The following is a 17,476-nucleotide window of genomic DNA, read 5'->3' on the forward strand; positions in this document are numbered from 1 at the left end:
CCTGTTCTCTCCTGTGTACAGACTTCTGAGTTTGAAGTTAATATCAATTGGAGACAGTGATCAGTACAGAGGTGGGGAGTGGGGTTAAAAGTGCAGAAACTGGCATTTTGAAATAAATAAAAAAGTTTAGGTATATGTTAAGTCGATACCAATTACCAATATGTAAAGGACTGAAGCAATTCTAAAGGAAAAGGTAGCCCCCTGCTCCTCACTATATTGTTCACATTAATATTTAGCATTTACATATACTGACAATAACAGTTTTTCCTTAACTGATCAAAGTTACAGATGCAGATCTCACCTCTAGGACCCGCTTCTAATGCCAGAACAGCCCCCAAAGTGAAGGGAGAGCAGCTGCTCATGTGCAGCCACCATCCGTTCACCAGTACGGTAGTCCTGAAAATACTGTAGCCTTGGCTCGGCTATTTCCAGAAGTCCCATAGTGGTAAATGGAGAGGAGGTCTCCAGCTAGTGATATAGGAATACCAAAAGTGGCCAAGTGCAGTCTATTTTCAGAACTTCCCATAGCAGTCAATAAACAGCTCACCGTGCATGTGTGGTGTGTGCTCTCTAACGATTGCTTGGACCTTCCTTAATTATTATGATCGCTTCTGGTAAGGGCCAATGTAAATGGGTCTTGTCAAGCTGTTTCCCAGATATCAACAGATTTCTTGGTTGCTAACAGAAGACTTTTAAGCATACATACAATAACATACACAAGCTGTAGCACTGACCTTTGGGAGCTCCTCTTTAAGTGACTGTAAGACATAGTACATTGAGCTCTTGTTGTTCTCTCTTGGTGTAACACAAAGCACAGCCTCGCCATGAACCGCTATATCTCCAGGCTTCACACGTAGCTTAGACATACAGATTGAATATCTGACTGTCTCTGCATTCACCTTAAAGACAGTCACACTCAAGTCAGGAATGCAACTTTTCTATTTCAAAAGTAGAGTAACCATACAGAGTATGTAAATTTGCTCACCTCAAGCCTTAGCAATCGTATACGTTCTAGTGAAAGCTTCACCAGGAGGAAACAATCATCAGGAAGAAATACCTCTTCTATGTACTCAGATATCTGTGTAGAGATATATTGTTACTTGCAATTGATAAGTGACAACTTATCAGTGTGCTTCATTCACTACAGATCTGCAACCTCTGAAGGGTGTATTACACAGCCCGATGTGGCAGGCGATTGTCAGGAGGGAAGAGTTCCCTCTTGGTAATCAGCTGCTCGCTAGAAGAGGAGACCACTGCTATTACATGCAGTGATCTCCCTCTGCAGTATGAGGAGGAGCAATCGCTGTCATCGCTCATCCAAATGCTGTACAGTAGTTTGCCGGTGGCACATTGTTATTAGACACCATGATCTGACCCCTGCAAATGAGAATTTTTTAACACATCAAAAGATTTGGATTGCCTGATGATCGAGCGTTTGCTCATTGATCGGGCAATCGGTGGCAGTACTACACTGCCAGATGATCGCTAATGAGCATTCATGCGAAAAAAAGCTGTGTGCAATCTGCTATGGTGAATAGCGTGTTCTTATTTTTTTGTTACGGCGCTCACCACATAGGAGATATATGATATGTGGCGATACTTAAGGTTTATTTTTTTTATATGTAAAATTAAGAAATAGAGTAAATTAAACTTTTAATATTTTTTTTTTTACTTTCAATTTAATAACTATTAGCCACATTAGGGGGCTACAACCCTTGTCCTATTCACCCCAATATAGATCTATTAGGGTAACTAGGACTGCACACTGTCCCTGCTGCCCTGTGCTTTGTGCATACAGCAGCAGGGAGCTTAGCATGGCAGCCATGGATGGCTTTAGTGGCGTCCTGGCTGCCATGGTAATGGATCAGAGCCCGGCGATTTCACTGCTGGGGCTCCGATTGGAAGCCGTCATTGCCACCAATGACTATACTGGGGGAGGGGGTGCTGCAGAGCTGCCACCCGGCCTCAATGACCGGGAATGGCGATACCGCCGAACCCCGTCAACTACCCCTCAGGTGCTGTGATCAGTGCTTAGTGTCATTTGAGGTGTAGTTGAATGGATTCGGCGGCATCGCCATACCCTGTCATTGAGGCCGGATGCCAGCTGTGTGATACGCTGGCACCCAACTCCTACATTCGTATTTAGCGGTTAATTATTTTCATGGGTGGCGCATTGGCCTAGCCCGCCCCACCCATTACTATCTTCATGGGTGGCGGCAGCAGCAGCTTCACAGCCCCTCCCCTTAGTGTTTTTTTATTGGTGGCAGTGGTGGCCGCGTCACAGTGGGGAGGAAGAGACTCCCTCCTTCTCCACTGTCAGCTGAAGAGAACCTGGTGTGCGCCGAGGGCGGTGCCCACCATCTTCTCTAAAAGATACTAGGCTGTATCAGAAAATAGCAAATCCCAGTATCGTATTGATGCGGGTGCAAATGTATCGATTGGGTATCGATAGTTCGGTACCCAATGCAATCCTAGACACAACTATAGCAAGGAGCAGGGAGGATACACAGACAACAGGTGAGAAACTAGGTGGAATTTGACAGTTACGTATGATTGCAAACTATTCATAGCAAAAGCTTTTGTCCTCCATCTCCTGAACTGGGAAGGCAAGAGTCTGTAGAAAGACAAGCTACATGAGAAGGAAAGGAAAGGGCAGAAGAAATTACCATAAAAAATTGGAGGAACAAGTTTCCACCAGAGCAGACCTCCACCTTCTATAAAGCAGCCGTTGTGATCCTGAGGCTAGAGAGGTAATTATGTCTAGAGTGCCCTTGACTAAAGATTGCCCCTTTTTCCCCTAGATATTTAATTGTAAGTTTGCTGACTGTATAAGTCTTAAGGACCAGAAAACAATCTTGCACACCTGAAGAGCAGATGCCCATTGACACCCTGCTGAAGAGGCACCAACCGACCTGGTTGAATAAGCTGTGATCGAAAATAGGGGCATCCTTTGGCATGGTAGGCTCACCGATGGCCAGCCAGATCCATCTGGCAACTGAGACATTAGAAAGCACCAACTACTTGTGAAGGACATCCAAAATAATAAAGAATACAAACAATGGAAGGAAGACATCAAGTAAGAATAAATTAGAAGAGCCCTGACAGCATGATAGAGGAACAGCTCCCTAGCATGGGACAGAGAAGAAATGCAAGAACGATGTCCTCATTACAACTCTGAGAATTACTCTAAGAGGCTCAAAAGGGAGCCAACTAAGCATTTTGACCACACAGGTGTTTTGTAGAAATTAATGAGCAGAGGATAGTGCGAAATAAAAATTGCAAGTTTTCCACAAATATGGCATTTCAGTGACCAATGTTTTGCCCAGCTTGTGCCATCTGAGACAGACCATGCCCTTCAAATTGTTAGAAGGGTTCTACTGATTGCTGAAATACCATAAATTTAGGTGTATACTGCTGTTTACGCTGCAGGTTTCAGAAGGTAAAGACCACCATTTGGCTTTTGCAGCGCAGATTTTGATGGATTCGTTTATAGGTGCCATGTTGCTATTGAACAGCCTTAGAGGACCAGTAAGGCCATTTTCTGGTAACCATACTTTTAGGTTTCTCTCGACGGCGCTGTGTAAGGGCTAATTTTTTTTGCTGGATGAGTTGCCATCATCATTGGTTATATTTTGTACGACTTTTTGGACACTTTATTTCGCTTTTTGGGAAGTGGGATAAACTGATTTTCGGGTTTTGTTATTCCAGCATGCACTGTGCAGGGAAAAATGACATGTTATGTTATCTTTATTTTGCTGGTAAGTACGATTACAGAGATACCAATTTTTTATTTATTTTTTATATTTTTTTACCACTTTTACACAAAAGCATTTCCAAAAACAAAATGGTTTTTGCAACGCTCTTATCTGAGAGCCATATAAAAATTTTCTGCCGATGGTCTTGTGTATTGGCTTATTTTTTGTAGGATGAGGTGATGTTTTCATTGGTATCATTTTGAGGTACATAATACTTTTGATCGCTTGGCAAGGTGACAAAAAAAAAAGAAGTGTGGGGTGCTGATGGGGTCGGAGAGGGAGCCCCCTCAGTCTGAAAACCTCGTACAATATTTTTTATTGACAAAAATAACAATATAACAAACTAAGGGGATATATCATTAGTGAACAAAGGGAATTTCTTGTCCAGACAACCCTCTGCCCACAGTAACAGATCTCACATATAGCTAGATAAAATACAGTTAGCAGACGGGAATGCAAAGACTTCCTAAGAAAGGAATGGGACCTACTGAATGATTCTAGGTACCTAACAGTATATTGAGAAGAAAATCGGAGTTAGACTTACCGGTAATTCGGTTTCCATGAGATCACCATGATGGCCACAAGGAGACTGACCCCTGACCTCTGTAGGGGCAGTAACAGAAAAAGGTTAAAACACCCCCTTCCTCAACCATACACCAGTGCTTTCCAAAATTATCAGAGTGAAAGTGGAGACAATATATAGTATTCTTATTATCTGATTAGCAGGTACTGACTCATACCCGTACTCAACAAAAGGAAAATTGGGGAGGGAATAACGGGCAGTCATGGTGAACTCACGGAAACCGAATTACCGGTAAGTCTAATTCCGATTTTCCATATCATTACGATGACGGCCACAAGGAGATATCCAAAATTATAATATCAAGGGGGGCAACTGCCTGAAGAACTTTACGTCCAAAGACAGATCAGCAGTATTAGAAAAATGTAGGCGCTAATGCTTTATAAAAAGGTATGTACACTGGACCAGGTTGCCGCTCTACATATGTCTACACCTGCTCTTTCCGCCTGAGAAGAGGACATAGCTCTAGTGTGCTTTTAAGATAGCTGGACAAGAAACTCCCTGAGTAGTATAGCAATGGGAATTTGTGCACTTAATCCACCTAGCAATGGAAGACCTAGATAACTTCTTCCCTTTGTTCTTTCCTGAGAACTGAACCAGAAGACTATCAGACCTCTTGAAATTTTTTGTGACCTCCAAGTATTTTAAAACCATGCGTCTAACGTCTAAGGCTACTTTCACACTAGCGTTGTTTGAATCCGGCGTTCAATTCCGTCAACGGAACTGCCCGCCGGATCCGGAAAAACGTGTGAAAACTGATTACATTTGAATCCTGATCAGGATTTTGATCACAATGAAAAAATGCATTGGAAAAAACAGATCCGCCATTTATGGACTAACTTTTTTTCACATTTTTCGGGTTTAACATGCAAAAGCCGGCATTAATGCAAGTCAATGGGAAAAAGGCCGGATTCGGCGTTCAGTCAAAGTGTTCCGGATTTTTGGCCGGAGGTAAAAATACAACATGCAACGGTTTTCTGAAAAGCCTGATCAGTCAAAAAGACTGAACTGAAGACATCCTGAACCGATTTCTCTTCATTCAGAATGCATTAGGATAAAACTGATCAGTTCTTTTCCGGATTTGAGCCCCTAGGACGGAATTCAATGCCGGAAAAGCAAAACGCTAGTGTGAAAGTAGCCTAAGGAGTGAAAAGAACTCTCCTCGCTATTTTATGGATTATTGCGAAATGACGGGAGAATGATCTCTTGATCTCTGTGGAAGTCAGATACCACCTTGGGTAGGAACCCTGGGTCTAGTCTGAGTACTATTCTATATACCAGGATTCTAAGATAGGGCTCCCCAATTGAGATCGCCTGTATATCACCCAGCCTCCTAGCAGTTATCGCAATCAGAAAGGCGGTCTTAAAAGATAGAAATTTGAGCGGAAAGTCTTCCAGAGGTTCGAACTGACTCATGGTTAGGCCGTTTAAAACGGTATTAAGGTTCCAGGAAGGAACTCGTGATTTTAGTGTGGGTCTCAGTCTTGCTGCCATTCTCATGAATCTTCTGATCCACCTGTGACTTGCTAAGTCTGCATCAAAGAAACAGCTAAGTGCCGATACCTGTACTTTTAGAGTAGATGGCTTAAGACCTCTCTCTAGGCCCTGCTAGAGAAAATCTAAGATTTGTTGAATCTTTGGTCTAACTAGGTTAGGAGAAGATTCCCCTAACCAAGAGCATAACCTCTTGCAGATTTTCAGGTATATGGCTGATGTTACCTTTTTCCTACTGGCCCTGAGAGTAACTATGACCTTATCTGAAAGTCCTTGACGCCTCAGTATTTCGACCTTAGGATCCAGGCAGTTAGCTTTAAGAATTCTGGATGGGAAAATAGGATCGGCCCTTGATGTAGAAGGTCTTTCCTGAGTGGGAGAGACCATGGCTGGGAGATTGAGAGTCTTGAGGGAGGAGAACCAACTTCTTTTTGGCCAGAAGGGGGTCACCAGGATGATAGTCAAATTCTCTTGTAGGATTTTCTGAATTACTCTCGGAATAATTGGTATTGGAGGGAATGCATAACAGGTTCCAGTCCAATGTAATGGCAAATGCGTCTAACACCCAAGAATTGCCCCTGGGATCCAGGGAACAGAATCTGTTTACTTTCTTGTTGTCTTTTGACGCAAATAAGTCTATGTCTGGTGTCCCCATCTGTCTACTATCATCTTGAAGACCTCTGGATTTAGGGACCATTCTGTTTGGTCCAATGTGTGACGGTTGAGGTAGTCCCATTTGAGGCAAGTCGCCGAGATAGACCTCACGTTCCTTTCCGCCCAGTGAAATATCCTGTTTGAAAGGTCTAGGAGCTTCTTTGAGTTTGTGCCTCCTTGATGTGAGAGGTAAGCCACCGTTGTCGTATTGTCCGACAGTATCCTCAGGTGGTGATTCTGAAGGGTCTCTTCTGCCACCTTTAAAGCTTCCCACACTGCACTCAGCTCCCTGAAGTTTGCCGCGTTAGAAAGACCCGCATCCTTGGCAAAAAATCTGATTGACTCTGCGGAAGCATCCATTAAAAAGGCAGTTGCTGATTTAAGGAGAGGGATAGGAGTTTATTATTTCCTCCCTGGGGGTCTTAATCCTAAAATCGGATTCTAACTCGTTCAGCCAAAAGGTACATAGATCTTGCAGCGATGTTAGATTTGAGAACACAGACGCCTCCCAAGATTTGCGTAATAAGTTATCAGCTTTCCTCTCCATGGGGTCTCTCAATTGTGATTCATCCTTTAAGGGCAACATGATTTTTTTTATTGACCTTGGCCACTTGTACATCTATCCTGGGGATCTCGTCAAATAGTTTAGACTCTGTCGGATCAAACAGGCGGTTCTTGTATTCTGGACACCCCTAGCCTGCTCTCAGGGTCTGACCATTCTTTTAAGATCACATCTATAATGTTTTCATTAACTGGGAATACTTTGGCTCTTTTTGTCCTTAGACCCCCAAACATCTCCTCCTGAATGGAGTGAGGTTTTTGAACGTCCTCCACCTCCATGGTGGCTCTTACGGCTTTTAGGAGGTCTGACATATCAGTGGCAAAGTAGAAATTTTTACTGCCCTCCGTGATCTCTCCTTCCGAAAGGGGGTCCTCCTCCCATTGCCTGGAAGAGGAAGCATCGTCACCCATGCATTTTGAATCAGAAGAGGAGGGTGGAATTATTTTTTGCCTTTTGGGAGGTAAGGGTCCCTGGTCAGACTCCGACCACGGGGATAATGTAGCCTTGACCTCCTCCTGAATCATGGAACGGAACTCATCCCTTAGAGAGGCCCGTTCTTCCGGGACAATGTAAGAGATACAATCCCTGCAGATCTTTTTAGGGTAACCGTAAGGTATTTTTTTGAAACAGGAGATACACTTTGCAGGCTTTTTGGGTTTCTTCTGTGCCTCTTTAATTACCTAAACCGGATGGTGATTAAACAAAAGCTGCAGGATAATAAGCAATCCCCACAGGGAACTTACAGGAGGCATAGTTGGAGCATCAAGCTCTCTGGGGGAGTGCGGCTCAGGACCCGACATCTTGTTCTAGACCACAGATCAGATCCGACACGTGGCTACATCGCTATGCTTACCGGCATTTTCAAACCTGGACGCCACTGCCGCGCACCGCCAGCCTCTCGAGTCACTTCCTGGCCACGCCAGAAGTGACGTACTCCAAGCGCATTGCAAGCCGGGTGCTCACTCCAACTTCAACCCACCAGGGGCAAAGAGGACGACGCAACCCTGGGAGCAGGCTCCGGATCAACCAGAGCGAGCCCTCCCGTCTCTCCCCTGCTCAGCATTGGTACTGGACCACCGGCAAGCAGGGGGACGACACTTCGATAAGTGCCAGGAACACTTCCCCACTGGGAGTTCCACGTTCTATGTAAAAATAAGAAAATCATCTTCCTTCATCTCCATGATGAACAGGGAGACCTCTCTGCCCTGGCCTCTGTAGGTAAAGGAAACACTTGTGTATAGTGGAGGAAGGGGGTGTTTTAACCTCTCTCTGTTCCTGCCCCTACAGAAGTCAGGGGTCAATCTCTTTTTGGCCGTCATGGTGATATGGAAAAAAATCCTTGGGAGGCAAAAAAACGAGATTTTTGTATAACTTACCAGTAAAATCTCTTTCTCGCTCTTCCTTGGGGGACACAGGAAACCTTGGGTATAGCTCAACTCCCTAGGAGGCGTGACACTAAGTGAAAACTGTTAAGCCCCTCCTCCAGCAGCTATACCCTCAGCCTGGAGAGAGAGACTACCAGTTGCGTGTCCAAGTAGTGAAAGAAAGGCAATGACCAACCATATAAAACCAAACAAGTCAACTACCCGACAGGGGCAACTAAACCGTAACGGTAAACTAGAACAATGGGTGGGTGCTGTGTCCCCCAAGGAAGAGCGAGAAAGAGATTTTACTGGTAAGTTATACAAAAATCTCGTTTTCTCACCCAATTCCTTGGGGGACACAGGAAACCTTGGGACGTTCAAAAACAGTCCAATAAGGGGGGGGGACCACAGCTCCAAGGCGAAGCACCCGAAGGCATCAAGGAACCGCCGCCTGCAAAACCCAGGCGGCCCAAGCAGCAACTGTTGAAGCCCGAGCATGCGCCCTGTAGAACATGGTAAGGCGTGCAAGAAAAACCAGTGGCCGCCTCGCAATTGCGCGGCCGAAGCTCAATATCTCCGTCAGGAGACACCGACCGCTCTGGTGGAATGAACGGCGACCCCGAAGGCGGAACCCTGCCCTTGGCACGGTAACCTCAGCAATAACCATTCCGATGAAGCGGGCGAAAGACACCCTGGAGGTCGACAAACCGTTGCGCGGACCTCCTACAACCACCAGAGTCCGAGCGCCGACAAGAGCCGGTGATCTCCAAGTAAAAACTGCAAGGCCCGAACAACGTCCAATCTGTGAAGTGTCAGTTCCCGGGTGGGAAGGGAAGGACGATGGCCTCGTTGAGATGAAAGGCCGATACCACCTTCAGAAGGAAGGAAGGGACGGGATGGAGAACAGCCCTGTCCTGGGGAAGGACAGGAGGCCCGGAACAAGAAGGACCGCCATTCAGACACCCGTCTGAGAGACACGATAGCTACAGAAACAACAGTACTGGACAGAAGAAGTAGAGAGAACTTCTGTAACGGCTCCAAAAGGAAAACCTGGAGCGCCGAGAGCTCAGTATGTAGTTCCCAGGGCGGTACTGGGGACAGCACAGAGGAGCCAATGAGCCACTCCGTGGAAGAATGTCTTGACAGGCCCAAGAGGGGCCAGGAACGCTGGATGATGGACAGCGCTGACACTTGACCCATCAAGGAACAGAGTCCCAGGTCCAAGCCGGACTGGAGAAGAAGAGAACCATGGGGGAAGAAAAGCAGAGTGGGGAAAAGCTCAGCTTCCCACAGAAACACAGGTAAGAACTCAAAGTCAGATAACAGATCCTGGATGAACACTGGGTAAGCGGGGAGAAACCAAATGTGATCAGGCGCAGACCAGAAACACGGGCAGAAGAGACCGACAAAAACTGGTCCCGCCGTCTCCCGAGCAACGTCGACCCGTACCCCCCAGTGGGGGGAGCAAGGGACAGACGGAAGGAACCGAAAGGGTTCTCCCAGAATCCGACAGATGCCAGGACAAGACAGGCTAAAGTCCACGTCGATGTTGCCATCAGAGGAAGGGATTCTATAGTCCCGGTGTGGGAGATCTAAGAACCATCTGGCCCGAAGGGTAGTTCTCCCAAGTTACTGAGAAGGTAAGTCTACAGCAGAACCATCGCCTAGAATGGAAATCGCCATCTGCACCCAGCGGGAGGACAAAACGTGGAAGACCCAGTAAATGTGTGCACGGCTAGTACAGCCAGTGTGAACGAGAGACACGGCACGAGGCCACAAGGAACACCGGAACCATCCAAGAGAACAACCAAGCTCTACCCAGAGGGGAGGGCAGTGAAGGAACAGGCTCTGATGCCTGGCCGGGCAGACGCCATATCTGAGAGATATGCCCCGAGAGGAAGCCAAAAGAGAGCCGGCGAGAAAAAAAACTGTCGAGACAGAGGCCGGCATAACACCCTCCAACCGAAGGGAGGAGTGGGCAACAGGGAAGTCCTAGTAGGACAGCTCAAAGGTAGAACACCCGCTACACTGTGAGACGCCCGGCTCACCGTCTCGCAGAAGGCGAATACCCTGAAGAACCCAAAGTGGAGGTCCCCCGGACCTGGACAACCGAGCACCCAAGAGAAGTTGAGTGACCTTCCTGAGAAGAGCAGCCCGAACCCGGTAGCAGAGCATAACTGAAGTGCAGAGGGCACCAATAGAAAGGACTCATACCACACTGCGTCCGAAGAGGAGGAAATGGTAGTAGGCGAGGGAACCGTAGCCCCGCCAGAGCCAACGTGGAATTCGAGGGGCGCTGCAGACAACACACTCGTCCCTGTGACCACTTGTGCAGGAAAGCAATGACGCGGGAGGACGAATAGGTACGCATCTAGGAATCACAAACACTCCCCAAGTGGAAGGACCAACAAAACATGGCGGATACCGTCGCAACGGAATCGCAATATACAATCCAAGCCCGAAAACGAGTATTGCCTAGCTTGGTGCAGTAGAGCGCAAATAGAGCCCATCCGGGTAAGGTGGAAGCAGAATGATCTCCTCAGAGAAGAATGCAAGGCTTACGGGCCAGCATAGAATCCCAAGAGAAACAAGTATGTCACAGGAGGAAGAGAGGCATATGTACGAGCAGCCCCGAAGCAGTGAGAAGGCCAACCCACCTACGGAAGGAGAAGGCATACACGGCCCAAACAACGCACAGAGCGTACAAAAACGTACGCTCACTGCAAAATAGTCACTCGCGAAGGGGGCCAGCCATAGAGTCCCACAGTATCTACGGGACCGCAAAGTGCACCCTGAAAGGGAGTTATGCACAAGACTAGTACGGCATGCGATAGAACGCAGGCAGTCGTCCGCCCCCCCAGGCAGTTGTACCTGGCAAACACTGCAGTCGGTAAGAATGCAAAGGCCCGTCCCAAGGGGGGTGATGCCCAAGGCCAGTATCAACTTCAGAGAAGTAGAACATACCGTATTTTGCCCAGAAGGGGACCATGCACATGGCCGCACAGTACCCAGCAGGAGCACAGGAGGTCCGCCTAGCGAAAGGGGGACATGCACGGGGTTATCCTAGCATTAAGTGATTGTGCAATAATCCACCTAACACCGATTCAGTGAGAGTGCAACTACTCCGCAATGAAGGGGGAACATCTACGAGTCCAGTACAGCATATACAAGGACAGCCATGAGTCTCGTGAGCGTGCAAATACCCGCCCATGGAATGAGGAGGCAATGTTCATGGCCCGCAACGTATCCGGCAAGAGTGCAGTATTCTGTCACGCACCTGGCCAGCATCGCATCCAGTGAAAGTGCAAGCACACCGCCATGGATGAGGGACATGCACATGGCTAGCGTCGTACTGGCGAGAGAACAACCACAGTCAGTGGCGTTTTATGCATATGGCCGGCAGTGAACCCAGAGAGTGCAGCATTCCGCCTATGGACAGAGGTCATGCGTATGGCCGGTAGCGAATCCAGAGAGAGTGCAGCATTCCACTTATGGAAGGAGGTCATGCCTGTGGCCGGCAGTGAACCCAGAGAGAGTGCAGCATTCCGCCTATGGAAGGAGGTCATGCATATGGCCGGCAGCAAATCCAGTGAGTGCAGCATTCCGCCTATGGACGGAGGTTATGCATATGGCCGGCAGCGAATCCAGAGAGAGTGCAGCATTCCGCCTATGGACGGAGGTCATGCAAATGGCCGGCAGCGAATTCAGAGAGAGTGCAGCATTCCCCCTATGGAAGGAGGTCATGCATATGGCCGGCAGCGAATCCAGCGAGAGCGCAGCGTTCCGCCATGGAAGGGGGTCGTGCACATGGCCTGCACCGTAAACGGTGAGAGTGCAGTATTCCGCCTAAGAGGGAAGTCATGCACAAGGCCAGCTGACGAAGTCTGCCTATAGAAAGGACAGCCTGCACCTGGCCAGCGCCGTATCTGGGAGAGGACAAGGGTCCGCCTAGAAGGGGAACATGCACCTGGCTAGTGCCGCGGACGGGGAGACATGCCGCCTATGGAATGGGGGCAGACATACGGCCAGCGCTACTAAAGTCAGGCTGCAGGATCCTGCGCAGCCAACAAAAAATTCTGTTATTTCTCTCTATTTATTATTATTATTTTTTTTAATACACAGCCTCACTGAGGCAGGAAGGGGGCCACAATATAGGGGCACAGCCTCTCTGAGAGGTTAGCCATCTCAGGGTCTCCTCCAGATGGGAGCCGGCCGGTACGCAAGAGGTTAATAGGGATCCGGCCTGGGGGCGGCGCAGCGATCCCCTGGGGGTGGGGGAACCTCCAGGCGGGAAGAATTTGCGCCTGGAGAAGTTCCCCCCCCCCCCCTCTAATAGAGTCCGGAATTTTTGCGGCCTAAATTTTTGCGGTGCCCGGGAGGTACCGTCCGGGACCGGAGTGGCGCATGCACAATACCGGCCACGGGTGCCCACCCCGCGGGCCGGAAGAGTTAGGGGGCCCGGGAAGGAGCGCCGGAATCGCGCTCAGCAGGCCGAAGCCTGGGACAAAACTTTGTGGTGCCCGGCCGACCGGAATGCACCTACGGTCGGCCGGGGTATGCTGGAACACCGCACAAGTCCATGCCGGCCGCGGGTGCCCACCCCGCGAGCCGGAAGCAAGGGCCCTACGCCTCGGCCGTCAGGAGCGGTCCCCGCAGGGAGAAGGGAGGCAGAGCGGATGAACCTATTGGAATCCAGGAGGGGAGCTAATAAAAGGTTAATATGATTATAGTGGGCAACGGCTAGGGAAGGGGGACGACGACGTAGGGCTGGAGAAGCCACTCTCTCACCATCAGCCGTCTTCACCCTCGGTCCGTTCCAGCAGGGTCGCCCCTTCAGCTTCTGGCACCGTAGTGGCAGGACGCTGGAAGAGGGACTTGGCGTGCGGGCGACCCTTGCGCTGGCGGGATGCAGGGAAGCTGGGCTGCCCTGGTCCTCCTTGACTTCTGTGGGGGAGGCAGCAGTGCGGGTGACCAGCACTGGCGCAGCTCCACCCCGGGAGAAACAGAGGTCTAGTGCGTCTCTGTTGTCCCTGATGTCTGGAAGAAAAATAAAAAAATAAATCAAAATCAAAATTTAAACAACAAGGAGAAACAGCCCTGCAGAGCATGGAGTGTCTTGCCTCCTTGGACACTAAGCAAAAAACTGGTAGTCTCTCTCTCCAGGCTGAGGGTATAGCTGCTGGAGGAGGGGCTTAACAGTTTTCACTTAGTGTCACGCCTCCTAGGGAGTTGAGCTATACCCAAGGTTTCCTGTGTCCCCCAAGGAATTGGGCGAGAAAAAAATTATTTTTACTAAAGCCGAGTATCCCTTCATTTGTACTAATAGCTTAGAAATAAGCAGCTCTGCTCCACTAGACAGACCCGACAACAAGATCCACATATTGCTACCTGCAATGCTTAAAAAACTCCCCCCACAGGAGTCCTAAGCAGCTGCCATAAGGGCAGACCTGAAGTATCAATTCAAAAGTCCCAGAGAGATTAAAATTTTGCATTTGTTCTAGATTTTTGGCATATTCCCTATTCCAATCAGATCACTTTATTCATACAGGCTACAAATTCTATTTATAAGGCACCACCATTTTTATTCAAAATTTTACAATAAGTTCTCTCACCTGGTACAGGAGACAGCACATGCCTGTACAGACTCCCCCTGAAATGGTATCACTGTGTAAAATAGCCAAAAGACACAACGCTTGTTCGGCAGGAGGCCGTATACCATACGCCTTAGTATCGCCTGCCAAAAGGGACCAAGGGCAGAGCACTCCGAAAACACATGAAGATGAGCATCTATGATACCAGCTGAAGATGAGCATCTATGATACCAGCTTGAAGGCAATTAGAATTCTCAAATTCCAATAGGATGAATAAACATAGGAGTCTTATAAACTCTATGAATCAGAAAAAGCTGTAACAATCTGTGAGCTTCACAAAACGACAAAGATGGGCAGTAACCCAGACGATTGTGCATACATTAGGGTACCCACGTCATGCGACAATTTTGTTTGAACATACAGCAGAAACTGGTTCAGTCATCACTTGGTCTACATTTGTATAGCTAAGTCCGTTGACGACCCTGAATCTCCAATACATGGCTAAGTTGTACATATTGATAAAATCGGGAATTTGGAAGCTCAGCTAATTAAAGCTCTTGATAAACGCTGCAGAAAATAAATCACATACTCTGAATGATTTCTGGAGGTCTGATAACAGAGTCAAGTTCCACAATATAAGCAGGTGGTCTGCCTTCCATGAAATGAGACACTAGAACGCCCACTCATTCCAGGGTCCTCAAACTACCCCAGCTGCTAACCTGTTGAGCCTACACAGCCAAAAAGTATAGCAAGGGGTTTGGTACTGACAATCTGCCACCTCTCTGCAGGGGGGGAATTCTCGGATATTGCAGGTTCCAAATTGGGGTACAAAACAGACTTTGTATTTTTATAAAAATAGCGCATACAACAGGGAAAAATTTTGAGTTATATAATCATGAGGACGAGTGTAAACACTCAGGTACTTAAATACTGTTACCATCTGAATGGAAATCTGGCAGGGGATGCAATGGGAGCAGAACTCATTTGACCCAAATGATAGACTGGAATAGGTACCGAAATCAGCAATAAGACGCATGGCAGGCTCCAGGGAACACCCCACATGACAAAAAAACAAAACCCAGCAGCATATCACCTTTGTATAATGTGACGCGTTCCTCCACACAGCCATAACAATTCCCTTTATAACGTTGTCAAAATATTAAATAAGCCAAAGCTGGGACAAGGGGCATCCTGGATGGGTACCCCTGCCCAACATGAAAGTGTCAGACAAGAGACCGTTTGTCCTTGTATGGTCTTGCAGATTATTATGCAGCAGTTTTACCCAGGACATAATTCAGGAACCAAAACCCATAGCCTCTATCACTCCCCACAGAGACTTCCACTCCATTCTGTTGAAGGCTTTTGCAGTGTCGAGTGAAAGAACTGCTCTGCAATAAGAACCCCTTCTACGCATCTACAAATGAAAAAAAAAACTTAAAAAAAAACAAAAAAACAACAATCTCCGGATATTAATTGCCGTGGACTTCCCTGGCATAAAACCAGTTTGGACACCATGAACAAGGCATAAAAATACTTTTATCAGTCTATTGGCCAAAAGTTTTACATTGTTGCACAGGAGGGACAGTAAAAAAAAAAAAAAAAAAAATCTCCCCTTAGAGGCCATCTACTCCCCGAGCCTTCTCATTAGGCAAGATCTTCAACATCTCTTTCAATTCTTCTAGTTGTAGCTGTTCCTCTAGTTTTTCCAATAGTCAAGGCGGGTAATGAGATACCAGCAAGAAAACTCCAGAACTCATTATCACTATGCTGCAATTTAGAGGCATATAGATACCCCTCAAAAATTACGCAAAGTCTACAGGACATAGGCTGCTTCAGCAGCTCTCCCTGCTCCTGAAGACAATCGATATACAGGTGAAACTCAAAAAATTTGAATATTGTGCAAAAGTTCATTTATTTCAGTAATGCAACTTAAAAGGAATTGTATTAATGCAGCTTAAAATTAGAATTTTGTGAAAAGGTTCAATATTCTAGGCTCAAAGTGTCAGCTAATTAACCCATACCCCCTGAGCAAAGGGTACCTCAAAATTGTGACTTTGGGGTTTCATAAACTGTAAGCCATGATCATCCAAATTATACCAAATAAAGGCTTGAAATATCTCGCTTTGCATGTAATGAGTCTATCTCATATGTTAGTTTCACCTTTTAAGTTGCATTCCTGAAATAAATATTTTATATTCTAATTTTTCGAGTTTTGTATGATAGGCCCTGCTAAGCCTTAATAATAGTAGCTAAAAGATGACCAGTACTATCACCTTCTTCAAAAAAACCTTAGCTTAAAAAATAAAATGCTTGTGCTCCACTACTTCTGATAAATGGTCTTTGTAGTTTGCGCTTCAATCCAATGTAACCTACTGTTGTCCGTGGGGTTGCACTCAGTATCAGTAACTTTAGACTGTGAAGTTTGAAGGAGTTCATGGAAAGTTACTTTCAATTAGGGTCTATTCACACGTCCGCAATTTCGTTCCTCATTTTGTGGAACGGAATTTGCAAACCCATTCATTTCTATGGGGCAGCACGATGTGCTGCCCGGATCCGGAATTGCGGATCCGCACTTCCGGGTCCGCAATTCCGTTCCCGAAAAAAATAGAACATTGCAATTGCGGACAAGATTAGGCATTTTCTATTAAGTGCCGGTGATGTGCGGTCCGCAAAATGCGGAACGCACATTGCTGGTGTCCATGTTTTGCGGATTCGCAAAACAAGTTACCGACGTGTGAATGGCGCCTTAGTCTGATGTAAATACTGCAGCAGCATATGCAATAAGGAACTGTATTTGCTACTTAAAAATTTAGCTAGCTTACCTCGCCTAGCAAGGTCTTCTCGATTCTGCCTTTTACCAGACGGGCAAAGTCAGAGTCATCATCTCGATCCAGGTGGGCAGTTATGATTGGAGTACTGAAATGATAAAGATTGTCAATGTGCAGTTTTGAAATCTTTTCATCCATTATATTCATTAAGAGAGCTGACAAATGTATTTATTTTTTTATCCAACCCAGCGATCGATTGCCATTCAACCATTCTAGCTTCTGAAACCCACAGTGAAAAGCTGCTCTCTCAAGGGGAAGTTGCATTTGTGCTCGGATCGGCTCATGCTGAGAGGGTCCCCTACCTACGCCTATACTCCACCCCCCCAACCTAGAAGCAGCAGAGTTATGCCGGAACTGCTTATCGAAGGGTAGCCTAAAGGGGGCTACCCCAATAATGAGACCTGAAAGAAGGGAGGGCTCCTGGGTGGGTTGAAATCGTTCGAACCGACAAGTGGGGGGAGGAGGGCCAGGTTTAAATAGTGAACGCCCCGCCTCCCCTCACACAAATACGGCACTCTTAATTGCCTACCACTTGTGCTCGGATCGGCTCATGCTGAGAGGGTCCCCTACCTACGCCTATACTCCACCCCCCCAACCTAGAAGCAGCAGAGTTATGCCGGTACTGCTTATCGAAGGGTAGCCTAAAGG

General features: G+C 47.2%; 1 protein-coding gene across 1 annotated transcript in view; it reads right to left on the reverse strand.

Moving 5' to 3' along the window:
- POLR3A (RNA polymerase III subunit A) overlaps positions 1–17,476 on the reverse strand; it is a 213,282-nt gene that overhangs the window by 15,018 nt on the left and 180,788 nt on the right. The window contains exons 25-27 of the mRNA XM_040435415.1: positions 16,823–16,916; positions 986–1,078; positions 735–899 (exon numbers count right to left, since the gene is read on the reverse strand). Coding sequence (XP_040291349.1) covers positions 735–899; positions 986–1,078; positions 16,823–16,916 — 352 coding nt within the window. The remainder of the gene's footprint in view (positions 1–734; positions 900–985; positions 1,079–16,822; positions 16,917–17,476) is intronic.

The sequence above is a fragment of the Bufo bufo genome, chromosome 6 (assembly GCF_905171765.1).
Source record: "Bufo bufo chromosome 6, aBufBuf1.1, whole genome shotgun sequence".
In the NCBI taxonomy this organism is placed as follows: domain Eukaryota; kingdom Metazoa; phylum Chordata; class Amphibia; order Anura; family Bufonidae; genus Bufo; species Bufo bufo.